This window comes from Sceloporus occidentalis, unplaced genomic scaffold, assembly GCF_023333645.1.
Source record: "Sceloporus occidentalis isolate IW3139 unplaced genomic scaffold, rSceOcc1.0.p SCAF_8, whole genome shotgun sequence".
In the NCBI taxonomy this organism is placed as follows: domain Eukaryota; kingdom Metazoa; phylum Chordata; class Lepidosauria; order Squamata; family Phrynosomatidae; genus Sceloporus; species Sceloporus occidentalis.
The window spans coordinates 5,551,588-5,578,524 of record NW_028316988.1 but is presented as its reverse complement, the minus strand read 5'-3'; the positions used below and the strand labels follow the sequence as shown (position 1 = coordinate 5,578,524).

Here is a 26,937-nt window from a genome sequence, read left to right as displayed (position 1 = left end):
AGTGACATTATTGTTCATTTTCTTGTATCCCGCCTTTCTTCCATCATAGGGACCCAAGGCGGCCACGAGCCAAAGAGAGAGAGGTCACTCTGGAAAGACACCTTGCACACTAGCCTTTGAGAAGAAAGAAGTTGGCAGCAGGAGCGTTGTTCCAAGGGCTCAGCCTCCTTCCATTAATGCAGGCTTACATAGCATTTGCCTTATTTGCTGCAGCATCACACTTCTGGCTTAGGTTTAATTTATGATCAGCAACAATTCCAAAGGCCTGTTACCCAAAATGCTGGGGAATCATTGAAGGCATGCACAAATTGCTGTGTCTTAGGGGAATTTTAATATTAAAGTTATATCATAATAGAATAATAGAGTTATAGTATGACCTGGGCAACAGGAGGCAGCCTTGGAGACCTTTAACCCGATGCTTATCAGTGCCAAATCACACACAACTCCAGAAGCGATTCCAAATTAATGATATAATTTTATTAGGAGAATGAACAACACACATCCAAAAACACAGACATTCACACACACACGTTCACACAACTTAGAACTAATGGTGATATGTTACCAGCTATAAACCTTGCTTCCAATTGAAGGAGATCCGGAAGAGAAAAGGTCTGAAAAAGTGTGGCTATTGAGGAATCTAGAGGATAACGGGCAGCATGGATGCCTGCTTCCAGACCCCAAAATTGTGGTACTAAGGGTTATATTTGTACTGTCAAATGTGCTTTGAGGGCAGACGCCAAGCACTTGAAAGTATTATACCAAACAGTTTTCCAAGAAGGAGTATTAGATAAGAATTGCAATAGATGTGACTATGATTGTTTGGCTAAAAGACAGGTGGCTGCAGCAAATGTTCTCAGACCAGAAGTCGAGAGTTGGAAATCTTCGGAGAGAGGTGTTACTTTGTGAGACAAAGGGCAAACTCACACCTTGGCAAGAGTGACCTTTGTTAGTGAAGCTATCTTCCTTTGCCAGTGGATCAAGAGGGATTATGCCAATGTCTTTGGGTGGAACTATTGTGGTGGATGCCCTCCTCTGGACCCGAGCTGGAGCCAGCTGCAATGGGCCAGATGTCCTGCTATGGGGACAAGCCCAGGTCACCCACAAGCCACTCCTTCAGTGTCCCTGTTAATATTAAACTGATATCAAATGTAAGAAGAGTGATTGGGGTACCAAGCAAGGGTAATCCGTCCTTTTCACATGTAGTAATGCTAATCCATGTAACCCCCGTCCTATACATTTACATTTGGGTTTTGTGGCCTAAATGTAAAATTTCACATTTCATTTTATCCATTCCTGCCCAGTTTTCTAGTTTAGGCCTTTTGAATCCTGTATCTATCTTCCAATATGAATTTCAACATGGAGAAATGTCAGGTACTGCACTTAGGGCAGAAAAATGAAATGCACAGATCTAGGATGGGGGACACCTGGCTGAATGAAAGTACATGTGAAAGGGATCTGGGAGTCCAAGTAGACCACAAGCTGAACATGAGTCAACAGTGTGATGTGGCAGTTAAAAAGGCCAATGTGATTCTAGGCTGTATTAATAGAGTTATAGTGCCTAGATCAAGGGAAGTAATAGTGCCACTCTATTCTGTTTTGGTCAGGCCTCACCTGGAATATTGTGTCCAGTTCTGGGCACCACAATTCAAAAAAGATGTTGAGAAGCTGGAGTATGTTGAAAGGAGGGCAACCAAAAAGGTGACGGGTCTGGAAACCATGCCCTATGAGGAACGACTTAGGGAGGTGGGGATGTTTAGCCTGGAGAAGAGAAGATTAAACAGTGATACAACCCTAAGGTGAAGGAAATATTTGTTTGGCCTTTTGCCATTGCCTTCCTAGGCTGAGACAGTGTGACTTGCCCAAGTGTGACTTGCCCAGTGGGTTTCCATGGCCAAGACATAGTTCAACCCCTGGTCTCGTGGAAAAGAGGAAAAGAAAGAAAGTTGGATATCTGGAGGAAACAGGGGAAGGGAGACCTGCAACCTTCTTTATCATTTATGACCAACACTAAACACAAATAAATACAAATACATTACGGACAGAGAGATTTTGATTCCCAGAGTTTTGCTATTTCTGGAATACTGTATCAGGCAGAATAAGGAAAGCATTAGCCAGTAGCTCATCATGGCAGCATCCAGGTGGATATCAATGTCCTGGTGGAGATTCTTCTATGCACAAACAACATCTTGGGCATTTTCAGACACAATGGCTACAAGGAAGCTAGGGGTCTGGTGGGTTTGGGAGTGTGGCTTATATAGGTACACCTGCCATGTTCGTTCATGTCCAGTCCTTTCCCTCTGCTCCACAGAGGTTCCTCTCCAGTCCATTAATGCTCATACTTTCTGCTGGTGCCTGTAGCCTCTGGGTAATGAAGCTAGGAAGAACAAAACAGAAGAGATCAGTAATCGCATACAGTGTTCTTGTAAAATAGCCACATGTTTAGTCATGCCTGGTGAGTAACAGTGACCTGTAGTGGTAAGGAACCACTCTGAAAAGCTTTTGCTAATGGGAAAGGTGGTTTTGTTTTAAACAAGCAGAAAGCAACTCTAAGAAGTGCCTCCCTAACTCTCTGGGGATCGACCCAGGCTGCTAAATTTGCTACCAAAATGCTTCTCTTGCTATATTCCTTTAAAACAGCATTTTCTAAATAATAAAGTGCATGGACAGTGTGTGCCTTGTTTTAAAGGCCTGTGGAAGTCAGCTCTAAAGCAAGGTGTGTACTCACCTTCACACACTATGGCTCTATACAGGCAGGTCACTTTGGAGATATGGTGTTTCAATGATGCATGTGTCCTAAGAGTCCGAAAGCCGTGCCAAAGCCACACTCTAGTCCTTAGGACTGGAGTGTGGCTTTGGTGCGGCTTCTGGACTCTTAGGATACATGTATCATTGAAACACCACACCTCCAAAGTGACTCAAAGCAGCTTTATTTTGGCCTGTCTGTATCAGGCCTGAGTCACTTTTTTGCCAGTGCACATTTTGGGGGTGTGGGAGTAAGTCTGGCTCTTTTGAATAGGGGGTAAAAAGTAAAGGTAAAGGTAGTCCCTTGACATGAATGTCTAGTCGTAACCGATTGTAGGGGGTGGTGGTCAATTCCGTTTCGAAGCTGAAGAGGACTGCTCTGGTGGCCATGTGGCCAGCATGACTGCACTGAATGCTGTTACCTTCGCACTTAAGTAGTACTTGCATTTGCATGCTTTGAAGGGGCCAAGCAGTTCATAGGCTCCGATTGGCGAGATGTGCATGGACAGTGGACTAGGAAGAATTTTTGCTCAGGTGTCGCATGTTTGCTACTAAATAATCACATCCACAGCAATCACAAATAGCTGCACAAAATGGGAAGCTACTGCCAGCTGTTGTATACCCCACAAATTGTAATTAGGAAGCTTTTGCACGCTGCTTTCCTGTTTTGTCCACCAGAGGGTACTCTGCCATTAAACAATGCATGAAGAAGAAGCCCATGGAACTTTGGAAGCTTGCAACAAGTATATTGTGCATTTCGGTTGGCCAATAAAGGTGTCGCCGGGGTCATTCCCATGTGCAGTTTGAATTAATTTTGAATGGATTCCTGATTCACCCTTGCTCCACTATGACGGTGGATCTTCCCTGTAATTGTTTCTTTTTGGTGCGATTGTCATCCCCACTTATTTGTGCTGCATCAAAATGCATGTCAATGTCATCAGTGATGTAAGTGGGGTCCTTGGATCGGGGGGAGGGGAATGGTGGCCCTGTCAAAAATGAGAGAGGGGTGGTAAGCGCCCCTCTGCCATTTGTCCCTCGCCTTCAAAATGAATCGATTCTGATCTGTGGTTCCCACTTACAGAACTCGCTTCGGAATCGATCTCTGGCAACACCGGGTTTTTTTGCCTTTGCCTCGCTTCGTCACGACAGGATTCGGTCACATCGTGACAGGAACTGGTTTCAAATGGGAACGAGGGTCATACACCGATCACAGATTCAATTCTTTTCATAGTGGGAACAAGCCCACTGATGGATTTTTATTCTGCACTGAGAAATCAGTTCAGTTATCTGACCTAAATATGTATACAGATATTTTCCTCATTTGTTAGACTTATTTTTTTATTTGAGTGGTATACTTTTTGTCATTGTGTTGATGCCTCAAGGGATGCGGTGGCTTAGTGGTTAAGACAATTCTGACAACCAGAAGATCAGATGGTTGGCAGTTCGAGACCCAAGTGCCGCATGATGGGTGAGCTCCCATCACCAGTCCCAGCTTCTGCCAACCTAGCAGTTGGAAAGCATGCAAATGCAACTAGATAGATAGGTACCACTTCTCAGTGGGACGGTAACAACGTTTGGTGCAGTCATGCTGGCCACATGGTCACCAGAAGCAGTCCTTGGACAATGCTGGCTCTGTGGCTTAGTAACAGAAATGACCACCTAGACATTCATGTCAAGGGACTACCTTTACCTTTTACCTTTTGGTACTTAATGCATCATGGTTAATAACATCACCAGGACTTCTCTCCTATTACACCTCAATGTGTCACCTGGGTGCTGAAATCTCAGGGCTTCAGATAGCCCTCACCTGGCAACCCTACCGGCAGAATAACTTTTCCAAGCGGTAGAAGCTATACAGCAGGAGTGGATATAGTGCAGCCCCTGAACCCCATCCTTTTGTCACCTGAATCATAGAATCATAAGAGTTGGAAGAGACCCCAAGGGCCATCGAGTCCAACCCCATTCTGCCATGCAGGAACTCTCAATCAAAGCATATCCGACAGATGGCCATTCAGCCTCTGTTTAAAGACCTCTAAGGAAGGATAAAATGCATCCCCGCCTGATCCATCACAGATTACCTGGCTGCATGTGTATCATCCTGCACAGCCCTGTGCCCAGCAAATTCCTGTACACGGGCCTCACACACACTTTGTTGGTGCTGCCCGCAGCCAGATCTGACAGCAACACACTGTGAATCTGAGGCGAGACACTGAGGAGGGTTGAAGGGCCCGCTTGCCGCCGGCATCGGATGTGGTAGCCGACAACGTTGCCATCTGCAGGGTCCCAGGAGGCCTTTACAGTGGTGGGGCTCATGTCTTCAAAGCGGAGGTGCTTTATTTTGGAGTACTCTAGACAACAGACATAGAAAGGGGGAAGTGAAAATGCCATACAAGTTTTGTGGGGTGACATCAAGAGACATGGCCTCATATTGGCCTTGGTGAACCACCCTTTTGCATTTGCCAGGACCTCTTGGGACCCACCCTTCCATCCCAGACACACCTGCAGACACATATGGAATTCTGGGATTTGCAGTTTGTTGTGGCATCAGAGAAGGCTAAATAACTCACAGAACAACAAATCCCGTAATTGTATGGCATTGATGAGTTAAAGTGATGCCAAACTGCCTTACTTCTGCAGTGCAGATGTAGTACAAGCTTCAGGGTGTTGAAAAAGACTGTTTTATTTTAATAGCTAATTGCAAGAATAAAATAATTTTTCAATACCCTGAGACTTTATCTCTTCTCTGCATCCCTTCTATTGGATGTTATCTGGTGGGATATAAATAAAGTCACTGATTTTCTCAAGGGCTGGGTGAGATTCCCCCCCTCCCCCCACAGTTGTCCACCTCCGATTTAAGGCCCCTCTCTTGCAATATGACCTTGTCATAAGAGAAGGATTAATGACAAGGCAGTCCCTGCCCTCAACCTTATAAAAATATGATACAAAAGGAAAAGCCATTGGTAGATAAGAAGAAGAGGCCAACTAGGGCTGCCAGAATGAAAACTGGAGAGGATACCTGTAGCTTTAGTGCTTGTGTAGAAGAGGGCATTTCAGCAGGTGTTGCTTGTCACCCAACCATGTAACAAGCACTCCATTTTTGTAACGGTTTGAGCAACCATTCAAATGGTATGCATGCCTTGCCCTACATTTGAAAGGATGCTAACCTTCCTGAGTGCAGGCTTTCGCCGACAGTGCTTTCTCTTTGCCCGACTTATAAATGGCAATGACTGTCACCAGATAGGTGGTGTTGGCTACCAGATCCTCCAAGACGGTGGTGTTCAGGCTCCCTTTCACCTCCACGATTTTGACGGCATTCCCAGGCAGAGGGCCATACATGATCTGATAGCTGGCCACACTCTCTGGAACTGGAGACCAGCTGACCCTAACGCTGTGGGGTTTGGATTCCGAGATGAGGACTCGAGCTGGGCTGATCACTTCTATGGGGAGAGGGAAAAGAGTATAGATTTTTTTACATGTATTATAAGGCAGATTTCAAGTTTCTGTGCTAGACATGAATCTCTCTCAATTTCACTCTCGCCCAGAACAGATCCCTGCTTCAAATGGAGAAAAGAAAATGCAAATTCTACAATTAACTGAAATGAAATTCTGTGTCAGTCATATACAGTGGACCCTTGTTATCCGCTGGGGTTTGGTTCCAGGATCCCCGGTGGATAACAAAATCCGTGGATGCTCAAGTACACGGATTCAAGCATTCACGGTTTGAAAACGTTCAGAAAAAGTATAAATTTCAAATATCAAACCTTGATTTTCCATTTTTTATAAGGGACACCATTTTGCGATGTCATTATATTGAATGGGACTTGATCATCCACGGATTTTGTTATCCATGAGGGATCTTGGAACCAAACCCCAGCGTATAACAAGGGTCCACTGTACAACAGAAAATACAGTAAGATACAAATAACCCCTCCCTACTCCTCTGACCAATACTTAAACAAAACAAAATCAATAAACAATATAAATACAAATATAAAAGCATTACAAATCAATGAAGTTCATAATTAATATTTAGACGGGCCTTTCCCTATAGTCAAAAGCAAACTGCTGCAGCCTCTCCTAGATTGGGTTCTTCCTGACTACATTAATGTTGCCTGACCACAAAGGTCAAGTTTTACTCTGTGAAACGTTGGAGTGTATGAGTACTTGGACCTGCATGTGCGGAGCAACACATGCGCATAGTAGGATCTCAGTGTATGCCTGCTAATAAGAGTCTCAACTACTAGTTCATCCTGCCTCCATTCTTACCTTCCAAAGTGGCGACCCTGGTGACTTGAGGAGGGATGTACCTCTCGTTCGACTCTGGAATGAGGGCAACCTCGTAAGTGGTTTGTGGCTCCAGGTTGTTCACTACAATGCTGGTGTGGTCGCCGGGCATCTGTTTGGTCAATTTCTGCCTGGGGTGTCCATTTGGGGCATACTCCAGAACATAATATCCAGTGTCACGTGTCAGAAGCTGGGGCCAAATGAGTCGGAAGCTGTTTGAAGAAATCTCTGTAGCTCGCAGACGCTTAGCATGCATGATCCCTGGAAGAAATGTTATTTGTTCAAAATATTTCTAAAGCACTCCTCTTTTTAAAAAAATATATCTCTAAGCAGTGAAAAATATAAATCATGGAACATTAGAAAGCCCTCCAAGACAAACACAAATCTAATGCCCAAGTTTGCCTTTCCCTCCCTATACTCTTTCCCTTTGTTTCATGTATTTTACATTGCAAATCTGTGGAGAGACCAGGGCTTGCTTTAGGGCCGCTCTGATGGGGGTTCTGGGTATGGTAGTTAAAAAAACTGCAAGCACTATAGTGCAACTGTTGCTCCCCAGCCCTCATTACTGGGAAGATCGCTGAATTGGCCTTGGTTGATAATTTCCTACCTCTCCCTATTTAATGGTAAGGCTGGCCCTCAAAGTGTAAGGCAACATTCTTGCACATTTCATTTAAATCTCCCAGTGTGGCAGAAGATAAGGTGACCCTTGGTCTGTTGATCTCTCTTCTGTGCTGCATACCAGTACTCCCAATCACTTCATCAAAACTAGAGAGCACATAAACTACAGGACAAGGGAGGAACCAGGCTAAGAAATGCCAAAACATCTTTACTTCCAGAGCTCAGAAATCTTACTTTTTTGGACAACTTCCAAAACCCTTGCTATTGAGGAATTCTAGGAGCAGTAGTCTAAAATAGAATCCAAGGCCTGTTACAGACTGCCAAAATAAAGCTGCTTTGGGTCTCTTTGGAGGTATGCTATTTAAATGATGCATGGGTCCTAAGAGTCCGGAGGTCGCGCCAAAGCCACACTCCATTCCTAAGCACTGGAGTGCAGCTTTGGTGCAGCTTCCGGATTCTTAGGATGCATGCATCATTTAAACAGCATACCTCCAAAGAGACCCGAAGCAGCTTTATTTTGGCAGTCTGTAACAGGCCATAGAATCATAGAATCCTAGAGTTGGAAGAGACCGCAAAGGCCATCCAGTTCAACCCCATTCTGCCATGCAGGAAATCTAAATGAAAGCATCCCCGACAGATGTCCATCCAGCCTCTGTTTAAAGATCTCCAAGGAAGGAGACTCCAATACACTCCAAGGGAGAGCCTTCCACTGTCGAACAGCCCTTACTGTCAGGAAGTTCCTCCTAATGTTGAGCTGGAATCGCTTTTCCTGCAGTTTGCATCCATTGTTCTAGGTCCTGTTCCCAAAACCTGCTTCCTCCTCAATATGACACCCCTTCAAGTATTTAAACAGAGCTATCATATCACCTCTTAACTGTCTCTTCTCCAGGCTAAACATACCCAGCTCCCTGAGCCGTTCCTCAAAGGGCATGGTTTCCAGACCCTTCACCATTTTGGTCACGCTCCTTTGGACACGCTCCAGTTTCTCAACATCCTTTTAAAATTGTGGTGATACTTTCCCAAGTTCTATGACCTGCTGCTTAGGAGAAAGGTATGTGGGTAATCTTGTCCCTTGCTCACAGATTTTGTCGACTTGTAACTCCCATAATCCCACCCCATTGCTTACACTAGCTCAGATCGGAAGGACCACACATTCCCAACCCTTGCTATTGGTTGTTCTCCAGCACTGACTCTCCACCAACTCCATTTCTTCATGTCTCCCTCTTCGCCCCATGGGCAGCTAAACGAAGACCAGAAAGGTCCATCCATATGTGTCCTCGCAAAAAATGTTGTGACTTGGATAACAAGTCTCTGTGTCACCTCTGCCATGAAACAAAAACAGGCAGCTCTCAATCCAAGAGGGGTCTGGCGCAAGGTTGCAACATCTGCTTATCTTGGATAAGATGGCCCTGGAGGTGGGGATGGTTGCGGGTGCAGAAGTTTCCAGCAAGCAACTGGCAACTTGCAAGGAATTTCAAAGCAAGATGGGCCAAGTTGGAGAACAATGCCTCTCTGTGCATCTACAAAGGGGCCTTTGAAAACCTCGCGTATATGATATGATATCATAGAGCAATGTCTGGGCATATTCCCAGGCTGCCAGTTCTGGGTGGTTCTGCCCACCCAGCCCTGCAGCCTGGGTCCCATGCTTCATATTTAAATGTTGTTGCACATGCTTTACTGCACTTTAATTCTTACAGTAACCATATGAGATAGGCCAAGCTGTAATAGAATGACTGAGCCTCCTGAAGACCTTGATGACTAGAAGTGAGACCAGAACCTGGACTTCCCAAGATCGAGTTCAACATGTTCCCCACTACGCCTTACTGGTTCTTCTCTGTTGCTTTTTATGCTCAAGGAAACACAGATTATAGAAGGAGGGTTACCCTGCAATGTGAGCTCCAGGACATTGTTGCCTTCTCCCTGTGGGTGGAAAGCATCTAACCTCTTTAGATGAAGAGCACAGAATCACAAAGCAGCATTGATCCATGAGGGATGGCAAATGGAAGGGTCTGTAGCAGCCTTTTCAGGTCTCTCCAGTTGCTCTGAACTGCAGCTCCCTGGCCTAGGCATCAGAACTAATGGCTATGGATGAGAGAAGTTATAGTTTGAAATATCTGGATAGCCCCAAGTTGGGAAAAGATGTTTTGGAGGCTCCGATTGACTTGTTTTATTTGGGACAGGCCTTCTTTTTGACACCAGTCTCTGGCTATTTCATCCCTAACTTCTAATTTATCCTGCGGATAGATAGTAGGGAATGTCTTTATTTTAACAGTGTGCACTAAAATTCAAGATCCAGCTGTCCCCAGCATCCCTGTTAAATATTTGCGTAGTGCATAGGGAGTGTGGGCAATTTAGATATTGGACTTCAACTCCCACAATCCCCTGGCAACACAGCTATTGGGAGTATAATGTATAATGTTGGCTGGGAGAGACTTGGAAAATAATGCTAAGCAACCTTCCAAAATGGAGAGAAGAATTTTAAAAAATAAAATAAAAATCATTCCCCAGATTAAAAGGGAGCCAAATATATATATATATATATATATATATATATGGATGGAAAAGTTTCCCAACTCCATAGTAACCTTCATGAATTTCCAAATTATTAGCAGATCCAGGACTGCAGCTGTAAGGCAATGCCCAGAGGAAAGAAAATAAAGGAGTAAGGAAGTGCACTGTGAGCAAGGAACAGGCAGGCAAACTTCGTATGGGAAAATATGAATTGCAAAGTGGAATAGCCTGAAATGCATTCTCTGAAGCTGTAGCTATTGATGATAGAAGCTTGATCTGATTTTGCCCTTTTGCCCTTGACTTTTGTTCCGATAACTGTACTGTATTGATCATACTATTATCTCAGTATTTATATTTTTATTATATTTTATACTGGTCAATGATTGAATAAACAATTGATTGATTGATTGATTGATTGATTGATTGATTCTCTGAAGCTGAATTCCTATGAGACAGTTGAGGACATAACTCAAGCTATAGACTACAGTCTGTATTCTACCTTGGCAGGACAAGCCAAATGATGGAGCTCATACCTTTAGGATTGGCAAGTAAAAAAAGGAACTCTTGGCTCTTTAAAGGGAAAAATACCCACCTAAATTCCCCTTTATAAAACCATTACAGGGACAGTAACCCTGTCCTTTATTTCACCTGGCAATCCATCCAGTGACAGCTATGGACAGAATGGCCCTGTGTCTTCCTTTATAGAATATACCCTTCTCAGGGTTAGGTAAATTTGAGGGAAAGGAGGATTTACCTAACCCTGGAATGACCCCCAATTGTATTTAAGATGGCTCCTGATTGAAACCCCAGGATTGCCCCTGCATTGCCTTCACATTGACCCTGGGATAACTTCAAATTTTGCTCGTGTGATAAGGTCCTAGGATCAGCTAGAGTAGAATCCCATTTCTTCCCTGCTCAGGCTTTATTGCATTGTTCATTACAGACATGCTGCTGCAACTTGGCACCAAAAGTATTTCTCCAGCCCTTCTTCACCATCTTCCTCATGCCAGTGCTACTATAAATGCCTAGTTAAACAGAGAACAAGTAAGAAAAGGCGGGAAGGGTTAGGAGGGAATAGCAACACTTTGTATAAATGAGCTTCTTTGCCAGAAGCTTTGTTAACTGAGATGTGCCTATACAGTGCGCCCTTCCCTTACGCGGGGGTCCGTTCTGGACCTCCCCGCGTAAGGGGAAAAGCGCGGATGCTCAAGCCTCATTCAAATGAATGGGGCTTGTGCCGGCGGTGGTGCGGCAGTGGCGCACGGGGCACACGCCACGGGAGCATGCACCATTGTTTTCCTCTGGTGTGCACCTCCCTTACTTCCATCATGGCTTCCAGTGTATGCTGGAAGCTGTGTAAAACGCACCCGCGTATAACACAGGCGCACTGTATTAGTATTAACAGTGACATTACCAGTGATGGCATCTCTGAGCTCCTTAGTAATGATGGTCAAGTCATCCACATCCACAAAATGGAGGTGCTTCTCAGGGGGCTGGCTGGCAGCAGCAGAAAGTTCCAAGTAGTTCCCCCGTCCAGTGCTCACAATGAAAACAGTGACTCCCATGTCCTTCAGCAGCTGCATGGGCTGGGAAATGTCATCCGTGGAGAAGCCGTCAGTCACCCAAACCACCACTTTGGGCACATTGGCCCTGGCCCCAGCCTCATCTGTGAAGAGCTTCTCCTTAGCGAAGGAGAGGGCTTTGCCTGTGTTGGTGTCTCCCATCTTCTGCTGGATGTTGCGGACAGCGTGCTGAACTGCCCCGCTGGAAAGATAGCGGTCAAAGGGGAACTCCAGGCTGGGCATGCTGCTGATGTGGACAATACCAGTCTGGACATCATGGGGCCCAAAAGTGAACGGATGGAGAAAGTCAGCAATAAACTCTTTCACTCTGGAGAACTCATAGAAAGAGACACTGCCAGAGCTGTCCAACAGGAAGAGAAGGTCCCCTTCTAAATCAGGAACGGAGGGCTGAGGACCTAGAACAGACATAGAAGAAGAAGAAGCATTAATTGAATGGTTCCTTGATGGTTTAATTCCTTCAGTTGCAGAATGTTCTAAAAGGGGCCACTTTTGTTGGTTTAGACAAGGATTTTTTTAAACAAATGTTATGCCAATGTTCAGAGTTCCAGACACTATTCCCAATACATTATCAATGCTAAGGTCTCCATTGCACCCCAAGTAACATGTTAATGACCAAGTATGAGAAATGCAAGGAAAGAGTGCAAGACGTCACTTCTAACAAGTAACAATTAATTACTTTCCTGACAGTATGACTAGTGCTGGTAACTTTCCAAGCACTGCCTAAAATTAATGCAATGTTTTCTAACAGCTAGTGCAAACCGCCTGCTAGTGCCAAATTCTTCTCTGCTGTATACATGAAGGCAGTCAGATGACTGTTGGCAGCAGCTTCAGTCTTCGCCTTCTTTAAAAACCAGCCCTTTCTTTCTTGCTCATGTCTTCCCGCTCTTCAAATGCTACGTATATGCTGCCCACAAGCAACACATTCATTACTTGTAGCATGTCATCTTGCCAATAGATTTGATTCCCTCTTGAATGGGAATCCTTGTCGCACCCATAATTACGGACTGCCTTAAAGACTCATTTATTATACATAACCAAGCTGTGTTTTGCTTGGGAAGCTTTTGCAGTGCTGGCTTTGCTTGGATTAGACCTATTTAAGGTAGAACTGAGCTGAGCAGTCTGACATATTTTGGCTCTGTGCTTCAGTCTTCAGTAAACGGATATACTTTGCACCATCTGAAGCTGTTGCTCTGGGGCCTGCTCCTGAGTAGGCAAGCATAAACTTACACATGGTGCTGGGAAAATGTTCCAGTTAGTAAGAATTATACTTGATCCCACCCACATTGGATTGGAATATGTCTCCTTCCTGGGCCCTTCCCTGGTTGGCACAAGACCCCAGCAACCGAACAGCCCAGTCCTGATCTGGGCTACTGCCATGGTCCCAAATGGGATGCCGGCAAAGAGCAGACTCTGAACAAAGCTTGCCAAGAAAACCGAACAGGGTCAGCTTAGTTAACTCACAAATAATTTAGAATAGAATAGGATCTTTATTACGGTTACAGACCAACAAAGACAAACAACTTGAAGGCATGCAACAAGAGAGGATGTGATGTTTTGCTAGTCGTCTTTTGGTCTCTTTCAGGTGCTTCCTGAATGGAAGCCAATGGCTGAGAATACTTGAGTGAATCAAAGTTCATGGCTGGCGGGTGTTAGCCACTGGACACATGCGTACACTTTCTGTGGATGAGACTGATGAGAACGTTTGGCCACTGGAATATGGCCAGGAAAGGAAACAAGTTTCGCAGCTGGCTGGGAATTCCAGGAGTTTCATATTTACTTGAGGCACTGAGAAAGCTAGATTTGAATCGCAAGCTATGATCAGTGTAGATGTTGGCTGCTTTCTTCTACTCCAGGGTGTTTAGAAAGCATATTAAAACAGCAGCAAACAGCAACTGTTACGTCATTCTTTTGGACCCCACTGCTCTGGAAGAAAACAATCCTGTACAACAGGCATGCAGGGTATATGGGCCGGAGGCCATATGCGGCTCATCAAAGGATTTTGGGAGGCCCGCAAGGATGTGGAATGACTTCAATACTCCCTGACTCTCAGCCTCCTCCTGAGAAGAAGTCCATGCAGAGAAGGAGGAGGAAGAGTGAATGCTTGCCCCACAAGGCTCCTCTGCTGCTCAGCATTCTCCGAAGTCCAGGAAGAGGAGGACAGCTGAGGCTCCTCCACCACTTGGCTTTCCACTGAAGAGAGGGCTGGGCAAAGGAAGAGGAGGATGGGATTCATATTAATAATATTATTAATTAATTAATTAATTAAAACCTATCTGCGGCCCAAAGAAGTTTATTGTTGGCCCCTACCTACTGCCAAGGTGTGCAGGTCTGCTGCAGAACGAGGGTGAGGAAGGTTGGCAATGCATTCTTAGACTACAGCTCCCATCATGTCATGGTTGGCCACATGTGAAACAAATATTGGATTGGGGGACTTTTGGCCTAATCTAGCAGGGTCCTTTTCAATGTTCTTATCTTTGCTGACCACTGGCCATACATTTGCCTGTATCTCTTTCAAATGCTGAAGAGATGGGGTGAATGGGGTGAGTTTCAGTGGGATTGAGAAAGGAGAGGCCCCAGGGTTTTTTTAAAAGAGAGAACGGAAGACCCTGATAATTCATAGTCAGCAGATATTATCTGCATAGAGATGTCAGCGGACTGTATTCTGGAGTCCTTCTGTGATGAGACAGAGAGAGAAAACAGAGAAAATAACTTCAATGCTGACATTGCAACCAGCTCAGATAGCCATACCTGGAATGCCTGTGTGAGAGAGGATAGGGAGAGAAAATGGCCACGCTTGTGAAACGGATGGTTAGTCTAAAGTGGCCATACAAAAAGTCTCACCTTTTCAGGACTATAGTTAAATCTCATTGTGTAACTACAAAGGAAAATTCTGTTTGATAAGGAGAAAGGGAAGAAGGAAAAACAATATGAGTTGTGACATTTTACGTGTGAAAACAGAGGTGTTCTTGTAACATCTCTTGTTCCCTCCCAGTGCTAGTGAAAATTTAGTTTGGTTTGTTCTCTGCTACAGTATCTTGTCTTGCTCCATTAATTGTTTTCCAGATTATATGGGTCAGGTAGCTTTTCTATGATATGATCTTTAAGTTTTCTCTTGTTTTCAGGTTTCATTTAAGATGTTGGGGAGGGGAGGGCATGCCACTTGATCTTCCCAAAAACCCTGGCTATGTAGGACCTGAGCAAAGCAGTTGATGCCTGCAGCTCTTGGAGGTCTCTCATTCATAGCATCACCTTTCGGGACGGACTGTCGAGCCCCATTTATATATATTTAAATCTGTTTAATGGGATAAAGTTGACAACACACACTTGAGAGTAAGACGCACTGATCCTAGTAGCACTCATGTCTGAGTAAACATAGTATAAACTAAACACCATATTTTGAGCTGGAGGAGACAAACTGTTTGCAAGATGCAGCAAGGCCATTTTCATCACAGCCTTTCCGTTTTATTTCAGACCATACTCCTCAAATCCAAATAGTTGTCTATACCGGCTCTGTTAGGCAGAAACAAAGAAGCCTGATTCATTAAAGTCTTGGATTTCATGGCGCACCAGGCCTTTTTAGGTTTACTATTGTGGGATTCTTGTTGCCAGTGAAGCTGTTAAATTCCTCCCAATGTAAAAGAGGAACAAAGCAGTTTCTCCCTCCACAAACCATGCCCAGTGCCAGCTGGCTTTGAGTTTTTTGGAGCTAAGCTTTATAAGCTGAATCCCACAGTTGGGCCTTGCCAGATCATGCACTCAAGTTTTCCAGAAGGCCCCCGAAACAGAAGCTGTTGGGCTTGTTTTTACTGATGAAGACAACCATTTGGATCATAATGCAGATTCCAGCCAAATCAGATGCCGCGAAGCGATTCCAACAAGCAAGCTAGCAATTTGCAGAGCACAAATCACAACTAGCCATAATGACTAGATAAATCCATGGAGAGGTCTATCAAAAGATATTTATCAGGATGGATAAATGAAGCCCCCACACTTGGGGAAAGACTAACTTTCAATGCCACTTCCAGAGATATAACTGCAGGAGAGGGCTAAAGGTTTTGCAATATGCTCTGAGAATTTTTTGTGCAAATATTTGAAAAAATGCTTTTTGACCTACAAAATTCTCCAATGGAGCAGCAGAAAACAAGCTTGCTCCCTCCTCAATATGACATCCCTTCAAGTATTTAAACAGGGTTATCATATCACCTCTTAACCTTCTCTTCTCCAGGCTAAACATCCCCAGCTCCCTAAGTCGTTCCTCATAGGGCATGGTTTCCAGACCCTTCACCATTTTAGTCACCCTCCTTTGCAAATGCTCCAGTTTCTCAACATCCTTTTTGAATTGTGGTGCCCAGAACTGGACACAATATTCCAGGTGGGGTCTGACCAAAGCAGAATAGGGTGGCACTTGAGAAAGACAAAGGCCTGTTACAGACTGCCAAAATAAAGCTGCTTCGGGTCTCTTTGGAGGTATGCTGTTTAAATGATGCATGGGTACTAAGAGTCCGGAGGTTGCAACAAAGCCACACTCCATTCCTAAGCACTGGAGTGCAGCTTTGGTGCAGCTTCCGGATTCTTAGGATGCATGCATCATTTAAACAGCATACTTCCAAAGAGACCCGACGCAGCTTTATTTTGGCAGTCTGTAACAGGCCAAAGACACTAACTGTTGCCACTAGCCTTCAAGGCCATGCAGCCTGGGAAGGAATGCAAAAGACTGAGAGGGTGTGGGCATGAAGAGAGCTATATGATTGTAACTGCATGTTTGAGCCAGTACTGGCAAAAATGGCTTTCTGTTCTGAGCTGCTGCAATAAACTCTTTCTGGTTATTGAGATAGCAAGAGGCAAAGCATCACACCGGCATTTTAGTGCAAAGCTTCCAGCAACATGGCAGTGGATCTGAATCTGCCCTCATCCACTCCGATCTAAGGTGCACAAAAGCCACATAGGGCATCACTTCTTAGAAAAGAGGGGGTTTGGACACATGTAGATGTCGATATAAGGATGAGAAAAGCTGGGCTTCTATAATGATTTGTGTATACTCAGCCCGAAAAAGGGTAGATGGTGAAGCATTATTAAACACTCTTCAGATATCAAATGGAAGGGAGATGGCACAAATTTGCCCTCTGTTGTTCCAATGCTATTCCAGCCAGTTGTTGTACTACAATTTCCATTACCGATGGACACAAGCTAAAGGGGCTTGTAATCCAAAACCTCTGAAAGGCACCATATTGGGTATGGCTACTCTCAAGGTTAAAAAGCTGCCACTTCTCAGGTGTGCCATCCTATCATCTTATCATTCAGTTGCCAGTAGTCCAGTCAGTTCCTATTTGGGGTGGTGGCTGTGGGAGAATGCTCTTGTCATACGTCTCAAGCAGCAAGGTAACTTGAGAATATCTAGGGCAGTGGTTCCTAACCTTTCTAATGCCACGGCCCTTTAATACAGTTCCTCATGTTGTGGTGACCCAAACCCATGAAATTGTTTTCATTGCTACTTCATAACTGTAATTAAATAGGTGTTTTCCAATGGTCTTAAGCGACCCCCATGAAAGGGTCATTCGACCCCCAAAGGTTGGGAACCACTGATCTAGGGTTTCATCTCTAGCGGAGTATTAACTGTTATGTACACAGTGTTTGCACAGCAGCTAGAACTCGGGGGAGCTCCAAAGCCGTCGCCTTGTGACACTTGGTTTGGTTCCAGTACATGGATGGTTTCCATGTTATTGGGACCAAGAGTCCACTCTGGGATAAGTGTGAACCTTAATGGAGCAGTCCATTTCAGTCCACCACCTTACCTAGCAACCTCACAGACTAAACCTGGAACAGATTCACTGATGGCACAACCTGAAACGGACAAGCCACCAGTTGTGACACTTAACACCAGTCTCTTATGCTACTGGTGTTTAGTTTGTTTCTTCACAACAACTCAGTGTGAAGGGCTGGGGTGAGTGGTGGAGAAACTGACGCCACTTAATATCAAGTACAAGTTTCTGTAGGAGAGCAGAGTTTTCCAGTTGTGCCAGCAGAAAGTTGTCCTTTTTGAACATGCCTTGCCATTGAAAGGCAGAAAGCAAGCAATGATGTAACATGTGGGGGGCAGATTAGGGGGTGGAATCCTGTCATAGGTCAAGGGAAGTGATGTTACACAGACACTCAAGTTGCCTGAGTTTTAGGAAGTATCCAGCTTGTGGTTTTTCTCCACTTCTCTTGAACTTTGCTTGTTCTGCATCAGCACTTTCCTGCAGTTATGGGAGTGGGGGGTAGCTGGAGAAAGCACATGCGTGCATATGCACACCAGAGCTTAGAAAAATGACTTTCTGGGATCTTTCCAGAGATTTAAAAAGGTTATTTGGGGACTTGGGGATTCTGGGAGCATTAGTCCAAAAAGTCATGGTTCCAAGTTCTGACCTGAGCATATGCTGATAGGGATGAGGAACTTGAAAGCTCTGAAGATGCCAGCCACAGATGCTGGCGAAACGTGAGGAAGAAACTCTTCTAGAACATGGTCACATAGCCCGAAAAAACCACAAAAAACGATGGATGCCGGCCATGAAAGCCTTCGACTTCACAACTTGAAAGCTCCTTTCCATGTCTGATTTGGATTAGCAATCACTGGAAGCTGACGGATGGGGAAAGTTTCTCTACTTGTCACTCATCATAACCAACATTGCTCAGTCAAATGGCACCAAGAAAGTTATTCTCCCACTGCAGAAAAAGTGTACATCTCTGTGTTACAATCAATGCTAAAACGTGCATAACAGTGAAACCTTAGCCACCCACAACAGACTGGAGTTAGATCAGGAGTGATGTCCCCAGATTGGCGCCTAATACCTTTAGGTACAGTGGTCTTCCAAGATTGGGATTAGACAATGCTATAGACTACAGGATGCTACCTCCACAGAAGGAACCCAACCCAACCTTTTATTTTCACAGCCAGAGATACAAGACATATTGTTTTGGTGCAGAACCATTGTTTTGCATTGAGAAGCATCTCCAGTTAAATATTTTTAAGGAAGGAGATGATGAGAAATTACTGCAGGAGCTACAGACAAACAGAGCAGACAGCATTGGACTGGATGGATCAGCGGTTCAGTGCCATTCCGTTAATGTTATAAAGGGATCTTGTAGCACTTTTGAGATTAACTGAATGAAATGAATTGTAGCATTAGCTACAAAAGCTATGAAAGCTATTGCTGTAATTTATTTCACTCGGTTAGTCTCAAAAGTTAGTCTCATACAGTATGCTTGAGACATATGACAAGATGGTTTGATATACATCAGTATACTAGTGCAAGCAGCTACACAACACCTTAAAAAGCGCAACTCCACCTACACAACAATCAGGGTATGACCCTTTTGCAACATTGTGCTGCTGCTATAGTTACACCAGCAAGTGTCACCAAAGAGATTCTAGCAAGTGACTCCCTCTAATTCCAGAGGCAGGGAGTTGGTTACTATTGATGTGGTATCAGTGGTGGCTCATTACCCAAACTGCAACAAGTGGTAATCTGTGGTCATGTCTAAACTCCACGACTGGCAGGAGGCATCCGGTGGTGAACCATTTGGCTAAGGCACAGCAAAAGGGAACCATCCAAATGTCCCTTCATTCTGTTCTTTACTTAACTGGTCAGAAAGCACCCGATTGCCTCCATTCCTCTATCAGGTAGCTGACATGTCATGCATTTTATCAGATGTGGATGTGATCTCCTATTTGCAAGCAGACGTGTATAAATTTGCTGCCAAGAAGATCTGGAAAATATGCACACCAGAGACAGCTATGAAGTGTTCTGGGAATACCCATGTTTGATTTATGTTATATGTGATTATCCGTACGTGCTTTTTGGTATCCTGCAGCGGATACAACTGGGGTTTACATCGCTCAGGGCAGTAACCAACTCCCTGCCTCTGGAATAAGAGGGAGACATTTGCTAGGATCTCTTTGGTGACACTTGCTGGTATAACTATAGCAGTAGCAGCAGCACTGTTTAGGATGTTGCAAAAGGGTCATATCCTGATTGTTGTGTAGGTGGAGTTGTGTTCCAGAAAACAGGACCCAGAACAAAGGATGCAAGCTTCAGGAAAAGAGATTCCAGCTCAACATTAGGGGAACTTCCTGACAGTAAGGGCTGTTTGACAGTGGAACACACTCCCTTAGAGGTTTTGGTGGAGTCTCCTTCCTTGGAGGTCTTTAAATAGAGGCTGGATGGCCATTCGTCAGAGATGCTTTGATTGTGATTTCCTGCATGGCAAAAAGGGGGGGATTGGACTGGATGGCCCTTGTGGTCTCTTCCACCTCTATGAGTCTCTTCCAACTCTGTGTAAATCTACAGCGCTATATAAATAAAGTTTAATAATAAGAATAATATGATTCTATGATTCTATGTAGATTGTTTCATTGAAGTGAAGATTTGGTAAAAGGTGATGTGTTTAAGGAATTTTTTAAAAATTAAAATTACATTTTTTTAGTTAAATTTAATTAAAAACAAAACAAAACAGTGAGGCCTCTCCTTTCTCCTCCCACTGAGCCTAACCCCACTCACCCCATCTTCTCAGCATTTCTAAGGGACACAGAAGGCCCCAGGCAATTTCTGCCCAAAGGCAGATGCCTGAGGAGCAGTGGGGTCACCCGCTCTTGTCACCTGGTGCACTCCCCAAACACCCCCCACACACCCCTAGTGACATTGTAGAGTTGGAAGAGACCCCAAGGGCCATCCAGTGCAACCCCGTTCTGCCATGCAGGAACTCTCCATCAAAGCATCCCCATTGACAGATGGCCATCCAGCCTCTGTTTAAAGACCTCCAGGGAAGGAGACTCCACTGCACTCCAAGGAAGGAGTGTGTTCCACGGTCAAACAGCCCTTACTGTTAGGAAGTTCATCCTAATGTTGAGCTGGAATCTCTTTTCCTGGAGCTTGCATCCATTGCTCCATTGGGTCCTGTTCTCTAGAGCAGCAGAAAACAAGATTGCTCCCTCCTCAATATGACATCCCTTCAAATATTTAAACCGGGCCGCCTCTTAACTGTCCCTTCTCCAGGCTAAACATCCTCAGCTCCCAAAGTTGTTCCTCATAGGACATGGTATCCAGACTCTTCACCATTTTAGTCACCCTCCTTTGGACACATGGCTCCAGTTTCTCAATGTCCTTTTTGAATTGTAGAGCCCAGAACTGGACACAATATTCCAGGTGGGGACTGACCAAAGCAGAATAGAGTGGCACTATGACTTCCCTTGACCTAGAGACTATACTTCTGTTGATGTAGCCTCCTGCCTCTTCTTCACCTAAAACAGTGCTGCATGCATTAGTGTCATGTACATAACCAGCATTGTGATTTTGCATCTTCGCTTCTCCAAGCACATTGCACTACAATAATGTCTGGTGGCATGGAAACGGAAAAGAAGACACAGTTCCAAATATAGTCTACCAAAAAGAAAAAGAAAAAAAATCCCACAACGATAATATTTTTCCTTCCTGCCAGAAAGATAATAATAATAATAATAATAATAATAATAATAATATTGATTTATTTGTATCCCTCCCAATCACGGGGAATCCAGGCTGCTAACAGCAGTAAGAAAATACAATACAGAAAATATAATAAGATAGAAATAATCCCTTCCCAATCCCCTGACCAATGCTTAAACAAAACAAAACCAATAAATCACAGTTATTTTGATAGTAGATAATCAATTATTTTTGTATTCCTAAATCCTTCCAGAAACATGGTTCAAAGTTTTATCCTTAACATTTGTAGGTACTCATGAATTCACATGATATGCTTGAATATAATGTTTATATATGCTGGAATATAAATGTTTCTAACTGGATGTAAGGTAATTTTTCTAAACATTTTCTTATTTTATGCTGGCTGTATGGTGTAATAATAAATTCAAATCAATAAACAATATAAATACAATAGCAATCAAGTGGAAATCTAAAAGCATTACAAATCAATGAAGTTCATCAATAATTTGAACACAGGTTCAAATCAAAACAATCATTAACACATTAAATATCAACATAATTTTTGTTGTACCAGAAAGAAGAAAAGGGGAAAAAGGGGAAAATATGTCAAATACAATAGACAAAAGTTACGCACTTATTGCTACGTAAGCCTTCCTCTTTGCGTTTGTGTGACTGTAAGCAATTTTTATTCAGTTCCCGTTACTTTGAAAGACACCCAAGAGACCTTTCCAAAAACACCCAGAGAAGCAGCCATCAATAAACCCAGAGACTGTCAATTGCTTACCGTCAGAGTAAGGAATATGTAGCAAAAGGTGCATAACTTTTGTCTATTGTATTTGGTGTGTGTGTGTGTGTGTGTGTGTGTGTGTGTGTGTGTGTGTGTGTGTATTTCCTTTTTCTTCTTTTGGGTACAATGTTACATTGATGTTTAAATTGTTAATTATTGCTTTGATTTGAACCTTCCAAAGACTCACCTCTGTGCAGAAGGAGCCTGTCTCCAAGAAGGGCAGGAAGGCAGAGGATAAGTAGCAGAACTTCGGGATCCATCGCCTAGCACTGCAGCTACCTTAAACCCAGGCTCTTGAAGCTGGGAAGAGAGAGCCACAGTCTGGGCATGCTACAAATGGTTGTCAGTGGAAGGCTGCTCTGGCTCTCTGAGTATAAAGAGCCAGACACCGGCTGTCAGCCTTTCTAGTCTTTTCCAATCCTTGCCTGGCGCAGCTGGAAAAGGAGACTTCTTCTTCCTCTTCTTTGGACAGGAGTGGCTGCTTCAGAGACAGCCCCCTTGGTCTCTTGGTGTTTCTGCCGCTGCTTCTGAACCCTTCTGGGAAAAAAGAGGGAAGTGCACACCAGCAGCTGGAACCACCTCTCTCTGGAGCAGCATCACCAGCAATGGACAACGGCCCCCAATGAGCTGCTGGCGCTGCCAGCCTTTTTGGAGGCATCCCAACTGCTTCGCAGAGAGCTGCCAACTTTTCTAGTTTTGCAGCTGCACCAGAGTTGGCAGGAATGCTGCAGAAAAGGCCGTCGGAGGGGGGGATCCTGTCATGGGTCAAGGAGAGCGATGTTAGTTGCGCACACGTTCAAGTTGCCATTTTAGAAAGGATAGTCAGCCTTTCTTATACACTGATTTATTATACATGGGTTCAAGCATTCACCATTTGAAAATGTTCCAAAGAAGTCTACATTTAAAATATCAAACCTTGATTTTCCATTTTTTGGAAGGGACACCATTTTGCGATGTTATTATATTTAATGGGATTTGAGCATCCACGCATTTTGTTATCCACGGGGGATCTTGGAACCAAACCCCAGCGGATAACAAGGGTCCACCGTATTTTCCAGTTGTTCTCCATTTCTCTTGAACTTTGCTTGTCGTCTGCAGATTTGATAAGCATGCCTTCAAGTCCTTCATCAAAGTCATAGGATTCTTTAGCCATAACTAACTAAAGAAGGGATGGGCGTAGTGTGACCCGCAGTGTGATGCATGTGGCCTCTCACTGGGCTCCTAGCGCTCAAGCAATGGCATTTTTAAAAAAATTGCTTCCAAATGCCCCTAAATGAAAACTAGGATTTGTAGAGGCCATTTCCTGAAAAGACATGGCAGGAGTAAAAAGAGAAACTTTTTAAAAGGCCTGAAATATTCCCAAATGTCCTCTGGGGGATATGGGGAGCTTTTCCACCACATTGCAAACACACACTCAAGCGAGGCTTTTTTTTGGAAACAGTAAGTAGAATCATAGAATCGTAGAGTTGGAAGAGACCGCAAGGGCCATCCAGTCCAACCCCATTCTGCCATGCAGGAAATCTAAATCAAAGCATCCCCGACAGATGGCAATCCAGTCTCTGTTTAAAGACCTCTAAGGAAGGAATCTCCACTACACTCCGAGGAAGGAGTGTGTTCCACTGTCAAACAGCCCTTACTCTCAGGAAGTTCTTCCTAATGTTGAGGTAGAATCTCTTTTCCTGGAGCTTGCATCCATTGTTCCAGGTTCTGTTCTCTGGAGCAGCAGAAAACAAGCTTGCTCCCTCCTCAATATGGCATCCCTCCAAATAATTAAACAGGGCTCTCATATCACCTCTTAACCTTCTCTTCTCCAGGCTAAACACCCCCAGGTCCCTAAGTCGTTCCTCATAGGGCATGGTTTCCAGACCTTGCACCATTTTAGTCACCCTCCTTTGGACACCCTCCAGTTTCTCAATGTCCTTTTTGAACTGTGGTGCCCAGAACTGGACTCAATATTCCAGGTGGGGCCTGACCAGAGTAGAATATAGTGAGACTATTACTTCTCTTGATCTAGACACTATACTTTTATTGATGCCGTCTAAAATTGCATTGGCCTTGTTAGCTGCTGTATCACACTGTTGACTCAGGTTCAACTTGTGGTCTACTTGGACTCCTAGATCCCTTTCACACGTATAAGTCTCTCGTTCAGCCAGGTGTCCCCCATTAGTAGGGAGAAAGGAGAAAAGCACACCCAGCAACACCACATGATTCTTGTGATATTGCAATGCTAGCATTTTGAATAATCACACATGAAAATGGTGGCGGCATACTATTACAATATTGTGGTAATTCTGTAGCCAAGGGTCCGTAGGGGAATTTTATTATGATGTTATTAGTCCAAATATTGCAAGAGGGAGGCTGGCTACAAGAGCCCACCGAGATCGTCTCCCGATATTTATACGGAGTAGACCAGGGCCTCCCAATAACTGAAGCTGAGACAGATTGCAATAACTAAATGTCTACTTTATTGAAAACAGGGGGGAACACACACACAATGCACACACTCACACACACATTCAAGGCTCAGGAAGGTAGGTTGGAATAGTGGAAAAGATGTTCAGGCTTTGCTAATGGTATACTCACCAAGATGTAGTCTTCCTCCGGGAAGCGAGTGGGATGTGGGACAGTGAGACAAGTCTGCTCCGCAACCTGGGTTTGAGCAGAAATGCCGGCTACCAGAACAGAGGTCTGACTGACGTGGAGTAAGTAGACCTTTGGGATGGCGCGCTGAGCAGCCAAAGTTGGGACCTTTTAAGGGCGAAATCTCGCCTGAGGGCAGAGAGTTTTGGGGATTGGAACAAAGGCGTTTAATTGCTTTCTTTCACCTGGATGTCTGGATCTGATAATATCAATGACTTAAGTTGTTCGGACAACAGACTTGAGGAGGGGGTGATAGCTTCAGGAAAGGCAAACATTTTACTCCTTCTGACTCAAGATAATCCCTTCATGCGACTTCCCAGACCTTCTAAGATGTAAATGGGGCTTTTCCCCTCAGGGGAGGTGCACATGTCCTCTCGCTTTGCCAGTAATGGCGGACAGGCTTGGAGTCTGGCCAGGGGTCATCCAAGGGTTATCATTGATTCCAAAATTTATATGAAGCAGCATGGGTAACAATTCACAGGTTCCTCCCATTCATTAAATGAGCACTTTGCGCCCAAACTGAGCCTGTCCCCTGTGGTTGTGCAATAGGAAAATTGCAAAAACGGAATCAAGTCAGTTTGTTTGTGTAATAAATTGTGGTGTAGTAATCTCCTAGGATTTGTAGTTGGATGAGGCACTTAGCATTTACAAAAGCTCTTTTTTCTGTAGTTCAAGGGAACGCACTCGACTTCTCTCGCCATCCCTGACTAAACTACAAATCGCAATATACTATAAGATGCAGCCATATTGTAAAGTAGTATCTAAGAGATACATGCCAAGTCTCCAGGGGCACTTTTTCCTATGCAAGCCTATTTCTCATGTGCATACATTTTGTCACAGCGATGGGTAATGGACTAGTGGACTAATAATCTAGGGAAAGTAGTCAACCATGGATTATGCCATGGTTGACTAAGAAGAGGCCCCCTTCCCCATGTATGATCTGGTGAAATCCAGGCAAGTCACCCAGTTACTGATGTCACTAGTGACAAATCTCCCGTAAACACTGCAACAAGATCTGCAAGGCTAAGCCACTGTGGGCACGAGTTTGAAAGGTGACACCTCAGACGGTTCACAGTGAACCATTGACTCGAGCCTTACTGATTCACCACAGCTATTTATAACTCCCATGGTGACCCACATATGCCCTGGTCTAACCCTAAACATTGATTTTACTCACAGTTGCATCTACCTTTTACTCCATGTTCCTTCAGAACTGCTGGTCAATGAATCCTTTTTGTTTTTTGCCCTTCATCCAGAGATCTCCCTGCTTCCTGAAGAGATTTTGGGGAAATCCAAAAATACATCAGTCCCAGAGGAGCTGGACATTGGTGTCCTCAAAGAAATGCAGAAATAGCATCCTTTAAAAAACACACAAACAAGAGGGCAAAAAATTATTCAGAGCTTAGAGAGGATAAATTGGACTGCACCTCCCAGAATCTCCCATCTAGGGGAACGTTGTCTTGAATACTAACTTCCTCAAGCTTTGAGGGGGTTATCCGAGGTGGACGCTTTCACACTTCAGATTGTATTTGAGTGACTTTGTAGTAAAGGGGATTTAACACCGGAATACAGTCCCAGCTCCCACTTGCCTGCGGTGCCTGATGGTAACTCTGCAAGATCGCTTTGGATGAGAGCACCAGTTCTTTGAAGAAGCCCGAGGGCAGTCGATTTGTCATGCTGTGCCAAACACTCAGGGAGACCAGCAAAACCCAAAGTGACTGTTCCGACTAGCTTGGCATTTCTGAGGAGCTGAGAGAAGAAGAATGAAAATTACATTCTACATTTTGGGCCACAATGAAATACAGTGGGCCCTTGCTTTATGCCAGGGATCCGTTCTGGACCCCGCCGCGTAAAGCAAAAATCACATATGCTTGAGCCCCATTATATCCAATAGGGCTGGTGCTCACTGCACCATCTGCGGTCACACGCACCATTTGCGAGCCCCATTGGATATAATGGGGCTCGTGCTTGCTGTGTGGCCATGTGCACGCACCAGGCATTCGCCCGCTTCCCAGGCAGCTTCAGCGTATGCTGAAAGCCGCCTATAAGGAGTCCGCGTATGGCGTGGATTCACTGTAAATGGTAGAGCCACTGGGTTTTCTGGGAGGAGGCAAGGCAATACAGAACAGAGTCCCACAAAGAATAGATGGCACAACATTTTTCTATAGGAGCATTTGATTCCCCCTTGACCTGAATTTTTTTCAATCTCACTTGAACCCAGTGGGATTCCATGGCCAAGTGAGGATTCAAATGCTGGCCTCCAGAGTCCTAGTCCAATGCTCAAAGCACTGCACCGAATGGGAGGGCA

The 26,937-nt window shown here is 44.4% G+C and overlaps 1 protein-coding gene across 2 annotated transcripts; it reads right to left on the bottom strand.

The window, feature by feature from the left end:
• Positions 1 to 465: 465 nt before the first annotated feature.
• LOC149307717 (von Willebrand factor A domain-containing protein 1-like) lies at positions 466 to 25,925 on the bottom strand. Of its 2 annotated transcripts, XM_089534307.1 has the most exons (7): positions 25,819 to 25,925; positions 22,177 to 22,744; positions 11,573 to 12,136; positions 7,012 to 7,290; positions 5,910 to 6,182; positions 4,824 to 5,093; positions 466 to 2,377 (listed from the first exon to the last, which is right to left on the bottom strand). In XM_089534307.1, the coding sequence occupies exons 2-7, from the start codon at positions 22,247 to 22,249 to the stop codon at positions 2,337 to 2,339; spliced, it is 1,500 nt and encodes a 499-aa protein (XP_089390433.1). In that variant the 5' UTR covers positions 22,250 to 22,744; positions 25,819 to 25,925; the 3' UTR covers positions 466 to 2,336. The 2 variants fall into 2 exon arrangements, with proteins under 2 accessions (XP_089390433.1, XP_089390432.1); XM_089534306.1 differs by lacking the exons at positions 22,177 to 22,744; positions 25,819 to 25,925 and adding an exon at positions 13,246 to 13,860.
• Positions 25,926 to 26,937: the final 1,012 nt, after the last annotated feature.

Bases quoted from the DNA above. Each gene is read 5' to 3' on its own strand.
- LOC149307717 (XM_089534306.1), bottom strand. From the start codon at position 13,378: ATGAACTTTGATTCACTCAAGTATTCTCAGCCATTGGCTTCCATTCAG. The intron at 12,137-13,245 runs GTCTGTAACCGT...TGTCTGTTCTAG, and splicing joins CAAGTTGTTTGTCTTTGTTG to GTCCTCAGCCCTCCGTTCCT. The intron at 2,378-4,823 runs GTAATCTGTGAT...TGTTCTTCCTAG, and splicing joins GATGATACACATGCAGCCAG to CTTCATTACCCAGAGGCTAC.